Source organism: Triturus cristatus, chromosome 6 (genome assembly GCF_964204655.1).
Source record: "Triturus cristatus chromosome 6, aTriCri1.1, whole genome shotgun sequence".
In the NCBI taxonomy this organism is placed as follows: domain Eukaryota; kingdom Metazoa; phylum Chordata; class Amphibia; order Caudata; family Salamandridae; genus Triturus; species Triturus cristatus.
In genome coordinates this window covers 914,825,889-914,842,003 of record NC_140589.1, presented here as the reverse complement: position 1 = coordinate 914,842,003, position 16,115 = coordinate 914,825,889, and the positions used below count along the sequence as shown (strand labels likewise).

The 16,115-nt window shown below is 43.3% G+C and overlaps 1 protein-coding gene across 1 annotated transcript in view; it reads left to right on the top strand.

Annotated features, from left to right (window-relative positions):
* The window catches only part of GRM1 (glutamate metabotropic receptor 1), a 767,592-nt gene that overhangs the window by 415,627 nt on the left and 335,850 nt on the right, over positions 1-16,115 (top strand). Inside the window, exon 4 of the mRNA XM_085609740.1 lies at positions 11,203-11,371. Within this exon, the coding sequence (XP_085465866.1) occupies positions 11,203-11,371 (169 nt within the window). The remainder of the gene's footprint in view (positions 1-11,202; positions 11,372-16,115) is intronic.

Sequence of the window (16,115 nt, the reverse complement as noted above, 5' to 3'; positions counted from 1 at the left end):
TCAAGGACCTTACAAATTTGAATAGATCAACTCTCGTTTTGACATAGTCCATGTCGATTTGTGGACAATACGAAAGGCCAAGCTTCAATATGTTCTCTTCTTTTTCTGAGAGCACGATATTTGTCAAATTGACTATCACTGTATTATTGATGCCGTCAACTTGTTCCCTTTGTATTTGGGCTTCTCTCGGTCGTTTACAAAATTTTGAGCCTTTGCGCCTCTTCCTCCTCTGCCTCTTGCTCTTTGCGGTCTGGTATTTGTGGGGGGTCTCGGACGAAGGTTGAAACGTCTCTCCTCCCTTAAAAAATCAAATTCATCAACCACAGATGGAATGGTTGCTCCTGCCAAGTTACTTGGCCCTTCCTTTACATCTGTGTCGAGTTCAGAACTAGGGATGCTACTTTGTTCAGAGTAACGCACCTGGCCTGCTGACAGATTGGCATTCATTCTTAAATTCCTCATGCTCTCAAATATCTTGGCAAATGTGTAGATTTGTCCTCGATCATAATCGTTCTTATCGCGCACAAACTTTTGCGCCTTTCTTTCTTTGATGGATGCTTCCAATTTCATCAGTCGCTCCTTCATTTCTGTCATGAATCTTAGAATACTTATGTATGTATATATTCACTGAAAAAACCATAGGTTTCACACATGTTATAGTTAGCGGAAATTTTACTGATAAAAAACCAATGAAATTCCCCCGTTATAGTTAGTGCAGGCAACTATAACTCACGCGACCGCAATCCTCTGCTGATGCTAATACTGTATTTAGACACTTATTTACCCATGTCTTCTTCCATACATTTTTAGCTATACATAAATTACAAATATTTTCTTTTCATAAAGACACATATGTCATCAGCAGAAGATTGCGGTCGCGTGAGTTATAGTTGCCTGCACTAACTATAACGGGGGAATTTCATTGGTTTTTTATCAGTAAAATTTCCGTTAACTATAACATGTGTGAAACCTATGGTTTTTTCAGTGAATTTGCAAGGTTTTTTAAATGCTAATTCCTAACTATAACGTGTGTGAAACCTATGGTTTTTTCAGTGAATTTGTACGTTTTTTTAAATGCTAAGTTACTTTACGCCATTCGTGGCGTGCGCGCCCTCTTAACGCAGTTTGTTCCGTGCGCGCACGGTGCGCTTAGCGCACCGTGCGCGCAAAGTGAGCACGCGGTGCGCTTTGCGCACCGCGCGCCCACTTTACGCAGTTAGTGCCGTGCACGCACGGTGGGCACGCGGTGCGCTACGCGCACCGCGTGCCCACGTTACGCTAGATGGGCCATGTACGCACGATGCGCTTCGCGCACCGTGCGCACATGGAGGACATATGATGCACTTCGTTTTTAAAGGTAATATTTTAATTTTTCGCAGTAGTTATAAGCCATGCACAAATGGTGCCCTTCGGGCACCATTTGCACACGGGGTGGAGAGAGTGTGGATAATTTTTTTTTTTTATATTTTTTTTTTTAATCTTTTCGTTTTTTACTTATGTGATAAGCCATGCGTAATTGGTGACCTGCGGTCACCAATTGCACACGGGGTGGGGTTAGTGTGGATATTTTATTTTTTTTTATATTTTTTTACCGTACGCGTACGGTAAGCGTAATCGGCGAAATTAGCGAAAAAAAAAAAATTCCGTTTTTGGCCTTGGGGGATCTTTGGGGACTCCCTGTACATGGCTATGTGTGTGGGAGCTGTCAAAACAGCCCCTTTAAATGTTTTTGTGCTTTGTTTGTTAATCATCTCTCTCAGTGCGAGAGAGAAAATGGCGGCCGCTGCTTCCTGGTTTCGGACGATTCGAATGTTTACTAAGATCTAAGAGCCAATCATAATCGCGCTCGCGCACGCCACCGTACGCGTACGGTAAGCGTACCGTAAGCGCACCGTAAGCTGGCTCAGATATATATATTTATTTAAAGGCTATTTTCTCAGAATCTACTGAACAGATTTACACCAAACCTACAAAAGGCACTTCCTTGACCTGAGGACTACCTCTCTGCCAAATTTCTAGTAATTCTGTTCAGCCGTTCGGGCTGTAGCCCTGTCTAAAGGTCCTATGGAAAAATGCATGGGAAAAACGCGTTTTGGGACCCCCCTTTTATCTCAGCCCCCGCTTGACGAATCCCCCCGAGACTTTCAGGGTAGGAGCGGAGCGTAGCGCCCCACCTATTTTGAAAAATTCGCGAGGATTCGTCGACCGGCGCCAAAGTTATTCAAAATAGAATGTTGCGGATTTCCTATGGAAACGTGGTCCTAACTATAACTACCTACTGGCGACCGCCAGTAGGTAATATACACATACCTATATTTAAATGCATATGCATATATATGCATTTATATGTGCATATGTGTGCGTGTAGAGAGAGGTAGAGAGGTACAGGTAGAGAGGTAGAGAGTAGTAGAGAGAGAGGTAGAGGGAGGTAGAGAGGTAGAGAGTAGAGGATGAGTAATAGAGATTAGAGAGTGAGTAGTAGAGAGTAGTAGAGAGTAGTAGAAAGTGAGTAGTAGAGAGTGAGTAGTAGAGAGTGAGTAGTAGAGAGTAGTAGAGAGTGGTAGAGAATGGGTAATAGAGAGTGAGTAGTAGAGAGTAGAGAGTAGTAGAGAGTGAGTAGTAGAGTGAGTAATAGAGAGTAGTAGAGAGTGAGTACAAGAGTGAGTAGTAGAGAGTAATAGAGAGTTAGTAGTAGAGAGTGAGTAGCAGAGAGTGAGTAGTAGAGAGTAGTAGAGAGTGAGTAGTAGAGAGTGAGTAGTAGATTGAGTAGTAGAGTGAGTAGTAGAGAGAAGTAGAGAGAGTAGTAGAGAGTGAGTAGTAGAGAGTGAGTAGTAGAGAGAAAGTAGTAGGGATTAGTAGAGTAGTAGAGAGTCAGTAGTAGAGAGAGAGTAGTGGAGAAGTAGAGAGTGAGTAGTAGAGAGAAGTAGAGAGTGAGTAGAAGAGTGAGTAGTAGGGAGTAGTATAGCATGAGTAGTAGAGAGCAAGTAGTAGAGAGTGTGCAGTAGAGAGTGAGAAGTAGAGAGAGTAGTAGGGAGTGAGTAGTAGAGAGAGTAGTAGGGAGTGAGTAGTAGAGAGTGAGCAGTAGAGTGAGTAGTAGAGAGAGTAGTAGAGAGTAGTAGAGAGTGAGTAGTAGAGAGTAGTAGAGAGCGAGTAGTAGAGAGTGAGTAGTAGAGAGAGTAGTAGAGAGTGAGTAGTAGAGAGTATTAGAGTGAGTAGTAGAGTTGTAGAGAGTGACTGGTAGAGAATAGTAGAGTAAGTAGTAGAGAGTAGTAGAGAGTGAGTAATAGAGAGAGTAGTAAAGAGTGAGTAGTACAGATTGAGTAGTAGAAAGTGAGTAGTAGGAAGAGTAGTAGAGTGAGTAGTAGAGAGTAGTAGAGTAGTAGAGAGTGAGTAGTAGAGAGTGAGTAGTAGAGAGTAGTAAAGAGTGCGTAGTAGAGAAAGGGTAGTAGAGAGTGAGTAGTAGAGAGTAGTAGAGTGAGTAGTAGAGAGTGAGTAGGAGAGAGAGTAGTAGAGTAGTAGAGAGTGAGTAGTAGAGTAGCAGAGAGTGACTGGTAGAGAGTAGTAGAGTGAGTAGTAGAGAGTAGTAGAGAGTGAGTAGTAGAGAGTGAGTATTAGAGAGAGTAGTAAAATGAGTAGTAGAGAGTGAGTAGTAGAGAGAGAGAGTAGTAGAGTGAGTAGTAGAGTAGTAGAGAGTGAGTGGTAGAGAGTAGTAGAGTAAGTAGTAGAGAGTAGTAGAGTAAGTAGTAGAGAGTAGTAGAGAGTTAGTAGTAGAGAGTGAGTAGTAGAGAGTAGTAGTAGAGTAGTAGAGAGTGAGTAGTAGAGATTGAGTAGTAGAGAGTAGTAGCAAGTGAGTAGTAGAGAGTGAGTAGTTTAATTTAAAAGGAACACAATGAGGGGCTTCATTTTGCCATAGAAATTATGATTAGTGCTGTAAAAAGACAATTTAGGGCACATTTTGAGTGACTTTTCAAATCCTCTTCTATTTCATTAAACATTTCTGACATGCAGACTGAAACATGCACTTTGAATACCAGCAGCAGACTTCCCTGTTAAGCAGTAGCTTTACTACAGTGATCTAATAAGCAACTAGAGTGCTAACATTCCGAATTTATGGCAAATGTTTGACACATCTGAATGCCTTCTTAATGGAATCAAAGTAACAAACCTCAAAGTATTTCCTACGGAGGAGACTGTAATAAATGAGGAAATTAGGAAACTTCATAACAAATAAGTGTCCCAAGATGGCCACCAGAGACAAAAGAGCCCAAATGTAGCACAAATATCACCCAGATGTAGCCCAAGTATAGCCCAATGACAGAATGTCCCAGAGTGTTCTAAAGAACAACTAGAGCGCTAACAGTCTTACTTATGACAAAAGTATGGCACACCTGGAGCCATCTTGATTGAAATAAAATGGTAACACTTAAAACATTTAATTTGCAAAGGAACACAATGAGGGGGTTCATTTTGCCATAGAAATTATGATTAGTGCTGCAGAAAGAAAAATTAGGGCACATTTTGACTTCTCAAATCCTCTTCTATTTCATTAATACGTCTAACATGCAGACTGAAACATGCACTTTGAATACCAGCAGCATACTTCCCTGGTGAGCAGTAGCTTTACTACAGTGATCTAATGAGCAACTAGAGTGCTACCATTCAGAATTTATGGCAAATGTGTGACACATCTGAATGCCTTCTTGATGGAACCAAAGTAAACAAGCATTGAAAAAGCATTCGGTCTCGCCCTCGTTTAAGTTAAAGCAATTCTGTTTGTGATTAGGTGGCTTTTTAGCTTTGCTTTTATTAGTGTTTTTCAAACTTTCATGTACATAACATGCATATGTATGCATGTATGTATATGCATGCATGCATTTATATTTGTATTTATATAGATATGCAGATTGTATATATGTTTATATATGTATGTATATATATATACACATACATATATTTAAATGCATATGCATATATATGCATATATATATATGCATATGTGTGCGTGTAGAGAGAGGTAGAGAGAGGTAGAGATAGAGAGGTAGAGGTAGAGAGGTAGAGGTAGAGAGGTAGAGGTAGGGAGGTAGAGAGTAGTAGAGAGAGAGGTAGAGAGAGGTAGAGAGGTAGAGAGTACAGGATGAGTAATAGAGAGTAGAGAGTGAGTAGTAGAGAGTAGTAGAGAGTAGTCATTTGATATTCGTGAACGCCGACGTCTCTGCAAATACCAACATACATCGCCAAGGCTGACAGCGACAACTAACACTAATCATATGTGGAGTAGGCGTTCCCATCCAAAAACTCACGATAACACTGTTTTGCGATATTCTCAACGACCAGCCAGATCGGCGATGCGGGCAAAAAACAGGTGATAAGGCACGTTAGCAGCAGGAACTTAAGACCTGCTTGTTTCTGGTCTTAAGTAGGATGAAAACCTGCAGTAGAAAGAGAGCCCAGCCCAGAGCCACATCTGAAGACCAACAGATGCCATGGAGCTACTAATCATGCAGCTCGGAGACCCAAGAGGGCCACAACACCCACTGCCACCAACCCCAGGACCAACCCTACCCCCAGGACCACCCCTACGGACTACCACCGAGGCAGCACAGCGGACCTTCCGAAAACACACCAGCCTCAGAGACTTAACGCCAGAGGATGTCCAGTCCAGCATAGAAGTGCGAAGAAATAGCCCAGGGCTCTGGGCGTGGTTCACTTCCGGGTCGGCCACCAAAGTAACTACTGAGTGTGTCTCTGTGTCTGCCATATCCTGACCATAGGCCTACACACACGTGGCCGACCACCTTCAATGAACAAATCTACACTGACGACGAGGTGGCTACATCACACGCCACCGGCACACATCTCATCATCACTGCAGGGGCATGTCTGCCAGGGCGGAGCCCCTCATCCTGCCACTATGCCGCCGCCGTGAGCGGTGGTGCCTGCGCAATCCTGTGCGCCTGCTGCAACCCAGCCTGCAGGTCCCCAGATCCATCCAGCCCCCAGTGGTGATTGCCCGCCCCTACACACCCAGGACTCACTGCTCACCTGCCGCCACCAGCATGTCTCCAAGAGGGCCCAACACGTGCAGGTGCAATCTTCAAGCCTGAGGCCCGCGAGCTTGGCAGTCTCCTCAGCCGATCGCTGACTTCCACACACCAAGCCCCCAGCACACCCAGCGTTCTGTGTGTTCTGACTGCTCCCTTTGGCCTACACTGCGGTCCAGCAGGTCTCAGACAAATCCATTCCAGTCCGCCCCAACAGGCCTACTGCTTCATCACAGGCTGCACATCCACTCAGCTCTTCAGGTGGGCGTACCTCAGTGCACCGCAAGTCATTGCCACGTGGCGGTAGGCCCTTGCCGGCCGCAGTGCCTCAGGTGCCACTACCTCTGAGCACCGCAAGTCACTGTCCAGCCACCAGGTCACGGCATCATCGCAGGCTGCACACCTGCTCAGCTCTTCAGGTGGACCTAACTCAGTGCACCACAAGTCTTCGTCCAGCCTCCAGGCCACGGCATCATCGCAGGCTGCACACCTGCTCAGCTCTTCCGGTGGGCCTAGCTCACTGCACCGCAAGTCATCATCCAGCCTCCAGGCCACAGCATCATCGCAGGCTGCACACCCGCTCAGCTCTTCAGGTGGGACTAACTCAGTGCACCACAAGTCATCGCCACGTGGCGGTAGGATCGTGCTGGACGCAGTGCCTCAGGTGCCACTACCTCAGTGCACCACAAGTCATCGTCCAGCCTCCAGGCCACTGCATCATCGCAGGCTGGACACCCGCTCAGCTCTTCCGGTGGGACAAACTCAGTGCACCACAAGTCATCGCCATGTGGCGGTAGGTCCGTGCCAGATGCAGTGCCTCAGGTGCCACTACCTCAGTGCACCACAAGTCATCGTCCCGTGGGGCTACCCCACAAGTCCACCTCCAGCAGCCAACAGCATGTCCTCGGTAACGCCACTGGAGCCCTACACAGTCACGGGGCCACCCCATCCCAGGCAGGCCGATGGAAAGCCTGGGTGGAACGTCTGGAGACATACTCCGAAGCACACGACATCCCAGAGCCACTGCGGCGAACCACGTTTAGGTGTGTGAGGAGTGTGAAGAAATTGCCTGGGGCTCTGGGTGTGGTTCAGTTCTGGGCTCAGGGCGTGGTTCAGTTCCGGGCTCAAGGCGTGGCTCAGGTCCGGGCTGGCCACAAAAGTGACCATGGTGTGTGTCTCTGTTATAGTGTCGGCGCCAACCGGCCCTTAATTGCCAATATTGCAATGCAGCATGCACCCGGAGGGCGGGCTCGCCTGAATTGCTAAATAAAAGAGCGCAAGACTGCTCGGGGTCTTGGCTCATACATGCCAACTGTTGTGTGTGTATCTTCATTGCTGCAGCATAAGCCGAAGGCCTAGCCTCAATTGCAGCGCGAGTTCAGGCAGGCCTGAACTCTTCATCTGTGTCTACCCTGTCCTTACCATAGGCCTACACACACGTGGACGCTCACCTTCAACGGCCCACATTACAGTGTTGTTGTCAGGCTTGCGGACATGCGCAGACAGGCATGACAATGGTGTGCCATAGGAGTGCAAGTGATGCAACCGTGCAGCGCACACAAGTAAATAGGCTCGGGGAAGGGAGGAGCAGCTGTGCGGCTACGTAATACACATTGTTCCCGCACATTTTCCAGAAGCAATACATGGCAAACACGAATCCCAAAGTTGCACAAATCACACGCCACACAACTTGTGAGTCTGCAAACACAGCATGCAGAACCACCAATTTACACTAATCTCAATTACCTCGCACAGGTGATCAAGGATATGCACTCTCCCGTGGATGATGACACCCCTCCGTGCCCTGAAATACTGGCCCAGAGGCAGTACAATGTGGCCCACAAACGCACCAGAGGCATTGTTGAGCGCACATTTGGCGTGTTAAAGTCACGTTTCAAGTGTCTGGACATCACAGGTGGAAGACTCCGGTACAGCCCAAAAATAGTGTGCAATATGATCATTGCATGTTGTGCATTGCACAACCTATGTGTACGCACCAATGCCCCATGGATCCAAGTGCCAGATGCACCGGACGATGATGAGGAAGATGAGGCAGGTGGACCACACCCCACTGCAGCAGCAGCATGAATAGCCCAAATCATTAACAATTTCTTCGCATGAGCATGTCACATTGTGACTGTCCTTAGCAATCATGGAACAGTACAAAATGACCAAATGAATAGCATGTGCCAGTAAATTCATTGCAACACACATTCCCTGTGTGCATGTCATTCCTCTGCATTAGCACGTCACTCTGACAAGTGTAAGTGCAACATTAAGTGCTAACAATCTCACAAATAGCAAATAGATGGTGGGGATGTCACCTCTGTGCAGAGAGGCTGTTTAGGGTGTCACATATTCGAAATGCCATTTCAGGGTGTCAAATGTAGTATGTAATCCCACTCATCAGCGTAACACATGTGTACAAAAACATGACATGAATGCTGTCATTGGTGTTCAAATAAAGACAACAGGGTGTCATTTGAGGTCAGATATGAAAACTCGGGTGTCATCAGGGGTCAAATATGAACATGTCCCTGATGGTTCTGCTCCTTTTAAATGTCATGGAGGGTCTTACCGTAATGGAGTTAGTATCCCAGGGCACCCCTTTTAGCAATGCCCAATGCTTGCCGAGCATTTTGAAAACCTTGTGATTCAATATGGAGTGAGTCGTGATGAAGGAAAGTCTTTGTGCCCCCTGATCAGTGGTCTTATTCTTGCTCCTCAGGGTGTCCCCTCTTCTTGTGGTCTTGACCCTATTTTCTGCCAAAGTAAGCGTGTGTTGTTCATAGCCTCTTCTTTTCAGTCTGTCCGTAGCTAATCTTGGTTGGGTGACAAAATTGGCCTCTTCACTGAAATTCCTGCGAATACGCAGCAATTCACACTAGGGGATGGCCTTCTTGGTAGACGGGGGTTGAGAGCTGGTGCAGTGTAAGATAGAACTCACTGCAGTTTCCTTCCTGTGTAGTGTACTATGTATAGTGTTGTCCTTGGTGTACAGCTCCAGATCTAGAAAGTGTATTTTAGATTGTGACATTGTGGCTAGCACTACAAGACAGATCAAGGCACGCATCCAAGAACACCGCAGGGCGGCACTCCATGCAGATACAACATATGCTCTTGTCTCACACGAATGTAAGATCGGTGTGGACAGAACCAAGTTCCGCTTTCATGGCATAGACATCACCATTGCAAGCAAACGAGGGGGTAACAGAGCACTGGCACTGAGACAACTTGAAGCCAGATGGATTTGTACCCTGCACTCCTTCAGTCTAGTCTTCAATATTGACAATAAACTGCACTAAATCCTTTAATGACCATTGCAACTAGGCCATTTTGTTTAATATGGGCATACTACTTAAACTGTTAAATGTGACTGTGATACAGGCCACTGTTTTAGCAAATTGATACCTTTCTCTCAGTTTTTTGTACCATTGACTATCTCTCCTGCTCCGTATAGTGGATTACTGATTTGTAAACAATTGGTGATCTCCCAGGCGCCCTAATTTATTGTTGGAGAATCATAAATGCTATCGCTTGTACTAACATGGTTCCTTAATTACTAGTTCTATAAGAACAAGAGGAACTGTAATTATAATGTGTTTGACTTATTTTAACCTAAGTACACATCCCAAAGTGTTGGCACTGTAACTTTAATGCACACACTTTGGATTATGTTAACATCTTCTCTTATTTGAGAAATGTGGCACTATAACCCTATTGCCATGTCTACAGTGGGTAATCCACAGTGTGTGACCACCGAATTCCACATATATGACAGTACAATGCTTATTTACCCTAGTTAAGCTTTACCTCTACTGTGCACCTGCCCCTCCCCTTCTTTGTAGAAGCTACGCTTTCAGACTTAAGCTGTATCAACTGTATGTGTTTTACAAATGCTTAACACAACAATATCATCTTATTCAGAAGTTTTGCTTAATTTTCCATATGCAATTTACTAACTAATCTCTCTTGGACCTTGTTACTCTGTAGGCTCGGTAACGCTCTTGTGTACTGGTTCTCAACTGTTTTCTTGGAGCCGTACTTTTATTCCACTCCTTCACTCCTCTTGTCTGCCAAACTTCCTTCTCAGTTTTACTATTCGCCAGGACTCCTGTCTATCTATAAAACACTGGGCTTAGACCATATGAATTGACATATCATTTCCATCTAGACAACACTGGGCATAGATGATATGAATTGACACATAGACCGAGAGGATATACAATTTTTTCCTCCAGCACTATATTTTTTCATTACTAACATACACCCCTCGTGACGTTTCCGATCAATGAACCGTACCCCTTGAGAATATTCAGTTTATTAGGAACCACCCACTTGCATGCCTTACCCTGGTGGCCAGCTCTCTCAGTGTACTACCTTATATTAACCAATTTATATTGATGATAGTTACACACTTGCATCCGAATTCTAAGTCGATTTCATCCACACCGATATGAACACACCGGAAGTGAGGTTTAGCAACCACACAGTCCTCGGTCTAGTATTCCAGTTTCCGGAATCAGACTCTTTCCGGATACTCGATAAAGCGGTTCAGGTCTTGCCAGCCCACACTTTGGGCTCTTACCTACCTTTTTTCTTTCATCACACTACGCACACACCAAATGAGCTACACCCTATTACACTTTTCTCCACTCTACCTTTCTCTTCTTTCTTCTTTTCCCTTGCTTCTTTCCTCTGCCCTTCTCCTTATTCTCTAATATCTTTTTATAAGACACATGACTCATTTTCAACTTGTGCACTGATTTTCTTGTCCTTTGGCCAACAGCATTTTGAAACACATCTATTTTGTATGCTTTCACAGCCCTGAAGAAGCCCCTGTTTGGGCGAAACGCGTTGGCTGTTGCTAATCAAATAAAACTGCGTACAACAAGACGTTCGGCTGATGACCCCATTCTTCTGTGCGACATCAATCATATTGCCATCTATGTACATTGCCTCTCATCCAACCTGTTTATATGCTTAAAATTTGTGATTAAGGGGCAGCCAATCATTTGCGGTGGGCAATCTTATCAGACTACGTGACTCTCCCGGTAGTGCAGTCATCTAAGACCCGGCTGCTCTTCTCTTCTCTTGACTGTATTATAATATCCATATAGTAGGACAAGGTGACTGACACATTGTTCACTTATCTTTGCAGATACGACATCATGAACCTCCAGTACATCGAGCCCAGTAACTATGACTATGTTCTCATTGGAACCTGGCATGAAGGAAAATTGCACATAAATGACTTGATGATACAAATGAACAAGAGTGGAATGGTTCGTTCTGTGTGCAGTGATCCTTGCTCAAAGGGGCAGATTAAGGTAGGTTGCTTGTCTCTCTTGTGGTTATATGTGTTCCTATTACTGTGCATGTGTGTATATTTGTGTTTACAAAAACAAATGCATTAATATATAGAGAAAATAGGGAAGAAACTTAACAGCTATGCTTCGTTCTACGATACCCATGATGGCATCTTCGGATCATGTTGCTCAATACTCAATATGGATGTTTCATATCACATGTTCTAAATGTATCTTTGCTTCAAATGAGCTGAAATCCATAATTCTGATAGCTCTTTGGTGTGCCCTGCAAATTATGTTTTTTTAAATGCTTTAGTATCTTAATTAGAACCATGTAAACATGGCTGTTTGTATGTGGCTTGGATTAAGTGTATGAAACACCTGTACTATACACTCAGCAAATGGTTAGTGCTTGAAGGTATGGCTCGCTGTTCCTGAACTGTAAAAAGTGCACAGTTAATGTTCTATTGCACCTTAAATAATCATGAAACTAGAATTTTACTGTTGGGTTATTCTGTGTGGGAAGAAATGTGGGGAATTGGAGTGTTATTGGGACTCTGAGGGGAAAGTTCGAGGGTTGTCAGTTGCTGCCTGACTTGGTGATCTAGTGGTCGTACATGTCATTAACTAAAGGATAAATTAAATGACCGTCATATTTTCAGTGGCAATGAGGATGGGATATAAACATGTGAGTGCAAAGCACAATGGAGCAGCAGCACCAGCTCAATTTCTTCAGTTTCCAGGTGCTCCTCCCCTCAATTGGGAAAAACGGCGTGAAGGCCATTGATAGGACTTCAAAAAAGAGAAAAGCTCTTTTAGTGTATAACTGAGGATCTGAAGGTAGAAATATCTTTAAAATGCTTCCATTGGAGGTAGTAAATGTCAGGTGACACAGCTGAAACACAGGCTGAATATGCACCCATCATTAAGACACTGGATAAGAGGTTTAATCCAAGGAAGAACATTGCTTTGGAACGTCATATATTTTTTCAGCAGGCTCAGCTTCCTGCTGAGTCAATAGGTGATTTTGTAGCTGCATTGAGTACATTAGCAGTTACCCTTAATTATCGCGAATGTAAGGATGAATTCATTTTTTGACAAGTTAATAGAGAAAACAAACTATAGGAAAATTTAATAGAAGTTATTGTCAACTAAACATCCTAATCTGGAGTTGGCTCTACGCATTGCTAGAAGCGTAGAACACTCTGAAATGTGCATTAGGAAAATTAATACAAGCTCAAAGCCAAGCAAAGTACAACTAGCTACTTAATAAAACGAAAAACAAAATGTGAAGTCAGAGGCCAAGAAACCTAGAAGTGAACATTTTCATAGTGACAGCACTTTTGTGCTTTTGATGTGATTGTAAGACTCATTTGTGGAATAACACATTTTGTGTTGCTCTCAACTCGTTTTTAAATGTGGAAAAAGGGTTACATCTCCTAAGATGGAATCACAAAGGGGAACTAGAAATTATTTTAGATCCTAATTATCCTGATATGAATGTTGCAACCGATATGGTCAACCATGTCAGTGAGCAAGGGTGGGTGGGGGAATTTCTACAAATGTTTAGTGAAAAATTAGGAAAACTAAAAGGTTTTCAACATTGTATCATGTTGAAACAAGATGCTCAACCTGTGTGCACAGAGTCCATAGGGTTCGAATGAGTTTGAGGAAGGAATTCAAATTGAAGTTGGAGAAATTATGCAAATTGGGGATCATTGAACCAATCGAGGCTTCGGAATGGCTTGCCCTAGTGGTATTGGCACTCAAGTTGGACAAGCCTTTAAAATTGTGTGTTGACTTGCACGACCTAAACCTGAATACGTGGTTTGATCGACAGGTTTTGCCTAAGATTAATAAGATGTTAGCAAATGCAAAGGGAGCCAAAATATTTACTACTCAAGACATGTCCGCTGCTTATCATCAGATAGAACTCTAAAAGGAATCTATGTATTTGACCTTATTTGTGACACCTGAGGGAGCTTTCGTTATGTCTGCGTGCCATTTGGCTAAGTGTTAGCATCCTCTGTATTTCAGGAATTGATCAATAACTTCTTTAAGGACATAGAAGACATTCTATACTTTCAAGATGACATGTTAATCATTGGGAAAGATGACCATGAACATAATTTGAGAGTTAGAAAGGTGCTAAAAGTCATGGGTGCCCCCAGGGCTGACACTTAAAAACAACAAATGTAAGTTTCTTCCCTAGGGGGTGGATTTTTTGGGTCACTTTGTCAAAATTGTGGAAGCCATAGAAAATGCACCTGCACTTAACAACAAAGAACAGTTGAGGTCCTTCTTTGGTCTCATGGAGTCCCATGCCAAATTTGTAAAAAAATGTTTGTCAGAAAGATATTATGTTTGCAAAATTTACTCAGGATTTTTTTTTAATATGTATGGGACAATGAATGTGACCAAGTATTTGAATCTGTTAAAAAGAGATAGTAGCAGCCAAACTACTGAAACCTTTTGATACTGGTGATGTAAGTATCATAAATACTCATGCTAGTAATCAAGGCCTAAGCATTGTGTTCATGCGGAAAGCATGAAGAATGGTAGCGGGGAAATTGTGAATTTTACATCAGCCCTTAGGGGTGCAGAAGCCACACACTCTACCATTGAGAAAGAAGCCCCTGCCTTGTGGTGGGATACTCAAAAATTCATGAATTTCATGGGGGGGGGGGGGGGAATAGATTTGTTCTCAGGACTGATCATAAACATTTGATGGACTTATTCAACACCATAGGAGGAGGGATAGCTTCTCCTCAGATTACAAAGTGTTAGTATAGACTTCAAGAATTTCAGCATACTCTTGAGTATGTTGCAGGAAAAAAGAATTTCGCTGCAGATTGCTTCTCCAGGTTACCCTTAGGTAAGGAACATTCTGTTGAATTTTCCTCTGATGCCCTTGAAATGGTGTGTGCTATAGGATCTGTGGATGTTGTTATGGATGGTGCGTTGTCTGAAACAGAATGGAAGCAAGCTTTAGTGGAGGATTGTGACATACAAGTAGTCATAAAGAACTATTTCCAGGAGTGGCCTAATTCTAAGTTGTCGTGGGAGGATCTTATTCCATATAAGAGAGTTGTTGACAAATTATTGGTAATTGGTGGTGTGCTGAGCAAGGCTGGTTTGTTAGCAGTTCCTGCAGGACTTCACAGTAAAGTTTTAAAGTTGGCTCATGAAGGACATGCTGGTATACGTGCCTTGAAGCGCAGGCTTTGTGATGACTTCTGGTGGCCCGGTGTGGACAAGGAGATGTCATAAATTGCTGTCAATATGCTCTTAGTGATAAGACGCAAGCTACAACTCCGGGTTCTTTCATTACTGTATACATCAGTAAATGGCCTTAGCATAAAGTGTCTCTTGATACTTCCTGCCAATTTGGAGTTCACCCAAATTTGCTCTTGTATTTTTCCAAGTGGCCTGAAATTAAGTTTATGCAGAGTGTTAGTGCACGAGTTATTGAATTTCTTAAAGATGTGCTTCTCAGATACGGTCACCCTGAGGAGTTGATTACTGACAGTAGCACCCAGTAGGTGGCTGAAGAAATGCAGGAGATGTTAACATCTGATAGTTTTTAAACATGTTAAAACTTCTCTGTACTATCAACGTAGCAATTGCTTAGTTGAGACGGTGAATCGAGTTGTGATAATCAGTGGCAATAGGCTTTAATTAATGGACTGGTGTGGAAAGTTGTTGTCAAGAATATGTTGTGGGTTATGAGGACTGCTCCACACATTAGTACAGGGAATGTCACCTTTCACCATGTTAAGGGGAAGGGTAGCCAGTTCTAAGCTAAACAGGGAAAGGACGGGTAGGAAGTGTATTGATTCTGATAAAATGGAATGTGTTATTGACATTAGGAAGGCAGTTCAGGGAAAGCACACAAGTACTGTATCAGACACTTTCCATCAAGGTAAGTGACTGGGTCAGAATTAGAAAAGCTGATCATGTCCTCAAGAGTCTGCCATTCTTTTCTGCTCCTGTTTGTGTCAAGAAAGTCAGGGGCATGTGGTGGTGCTGAAGCATTGTAAGGTGTGGAATAAATCAGTTGTGTCAGCTATTTCAGATTCTGTGTCTGAGTATGAATGCAGTAAGTTTGGTGTGACTGATCGCATATGTGGGGAGTCCAACACCAGTAATACATCTGTGCAGCGTTCCCAAAGGTTCAAGAACAAACCTTCTAGATTTAAGGAGTTTGTGATGTGAGTCAGTACATATAGGTTTCTGATCTGTTATGGACATGTACACGATGACACCTTATGCACTACAGGTCATAGTTTAGGGTTCCTAAAATGTATTTAGCATTTTTACTTGCATTTCGCAGTTTTAGAATTTTGTATTTTATTTATGTTTGTTTTCTTTCTTCAAGATTATTTTGTAAGTGTTGTTGAAGGGGATTATCTGGTTGAGGTATTTTCTTATTCACTATGTGTTATTTGCAACAAAAATAACGTTTTTTTCTTTGCTTTGTAAGAAAGGAGGATGTGTTGGGTTATTCTGTGTGGGATGGAATGGGGGGAATTGGAATGTTGAAGGGAATGTGACGTGAAAGTTTCTGGGCTGCCTGACGTGGAGAACCACACTAGAGGATGAATTACCTGGATGTCTACTTTTCAGTTACTTTCTGTTCATAATTAACATTATTAGAAGATTTTTTTTCTGAGAAAATATTTTTTACATACAAACTGAAAATCCAATTTAATTTCAAAACTTTATTTGGCTTTATGGTATAAAATTATACAAGTACAGTTCATAG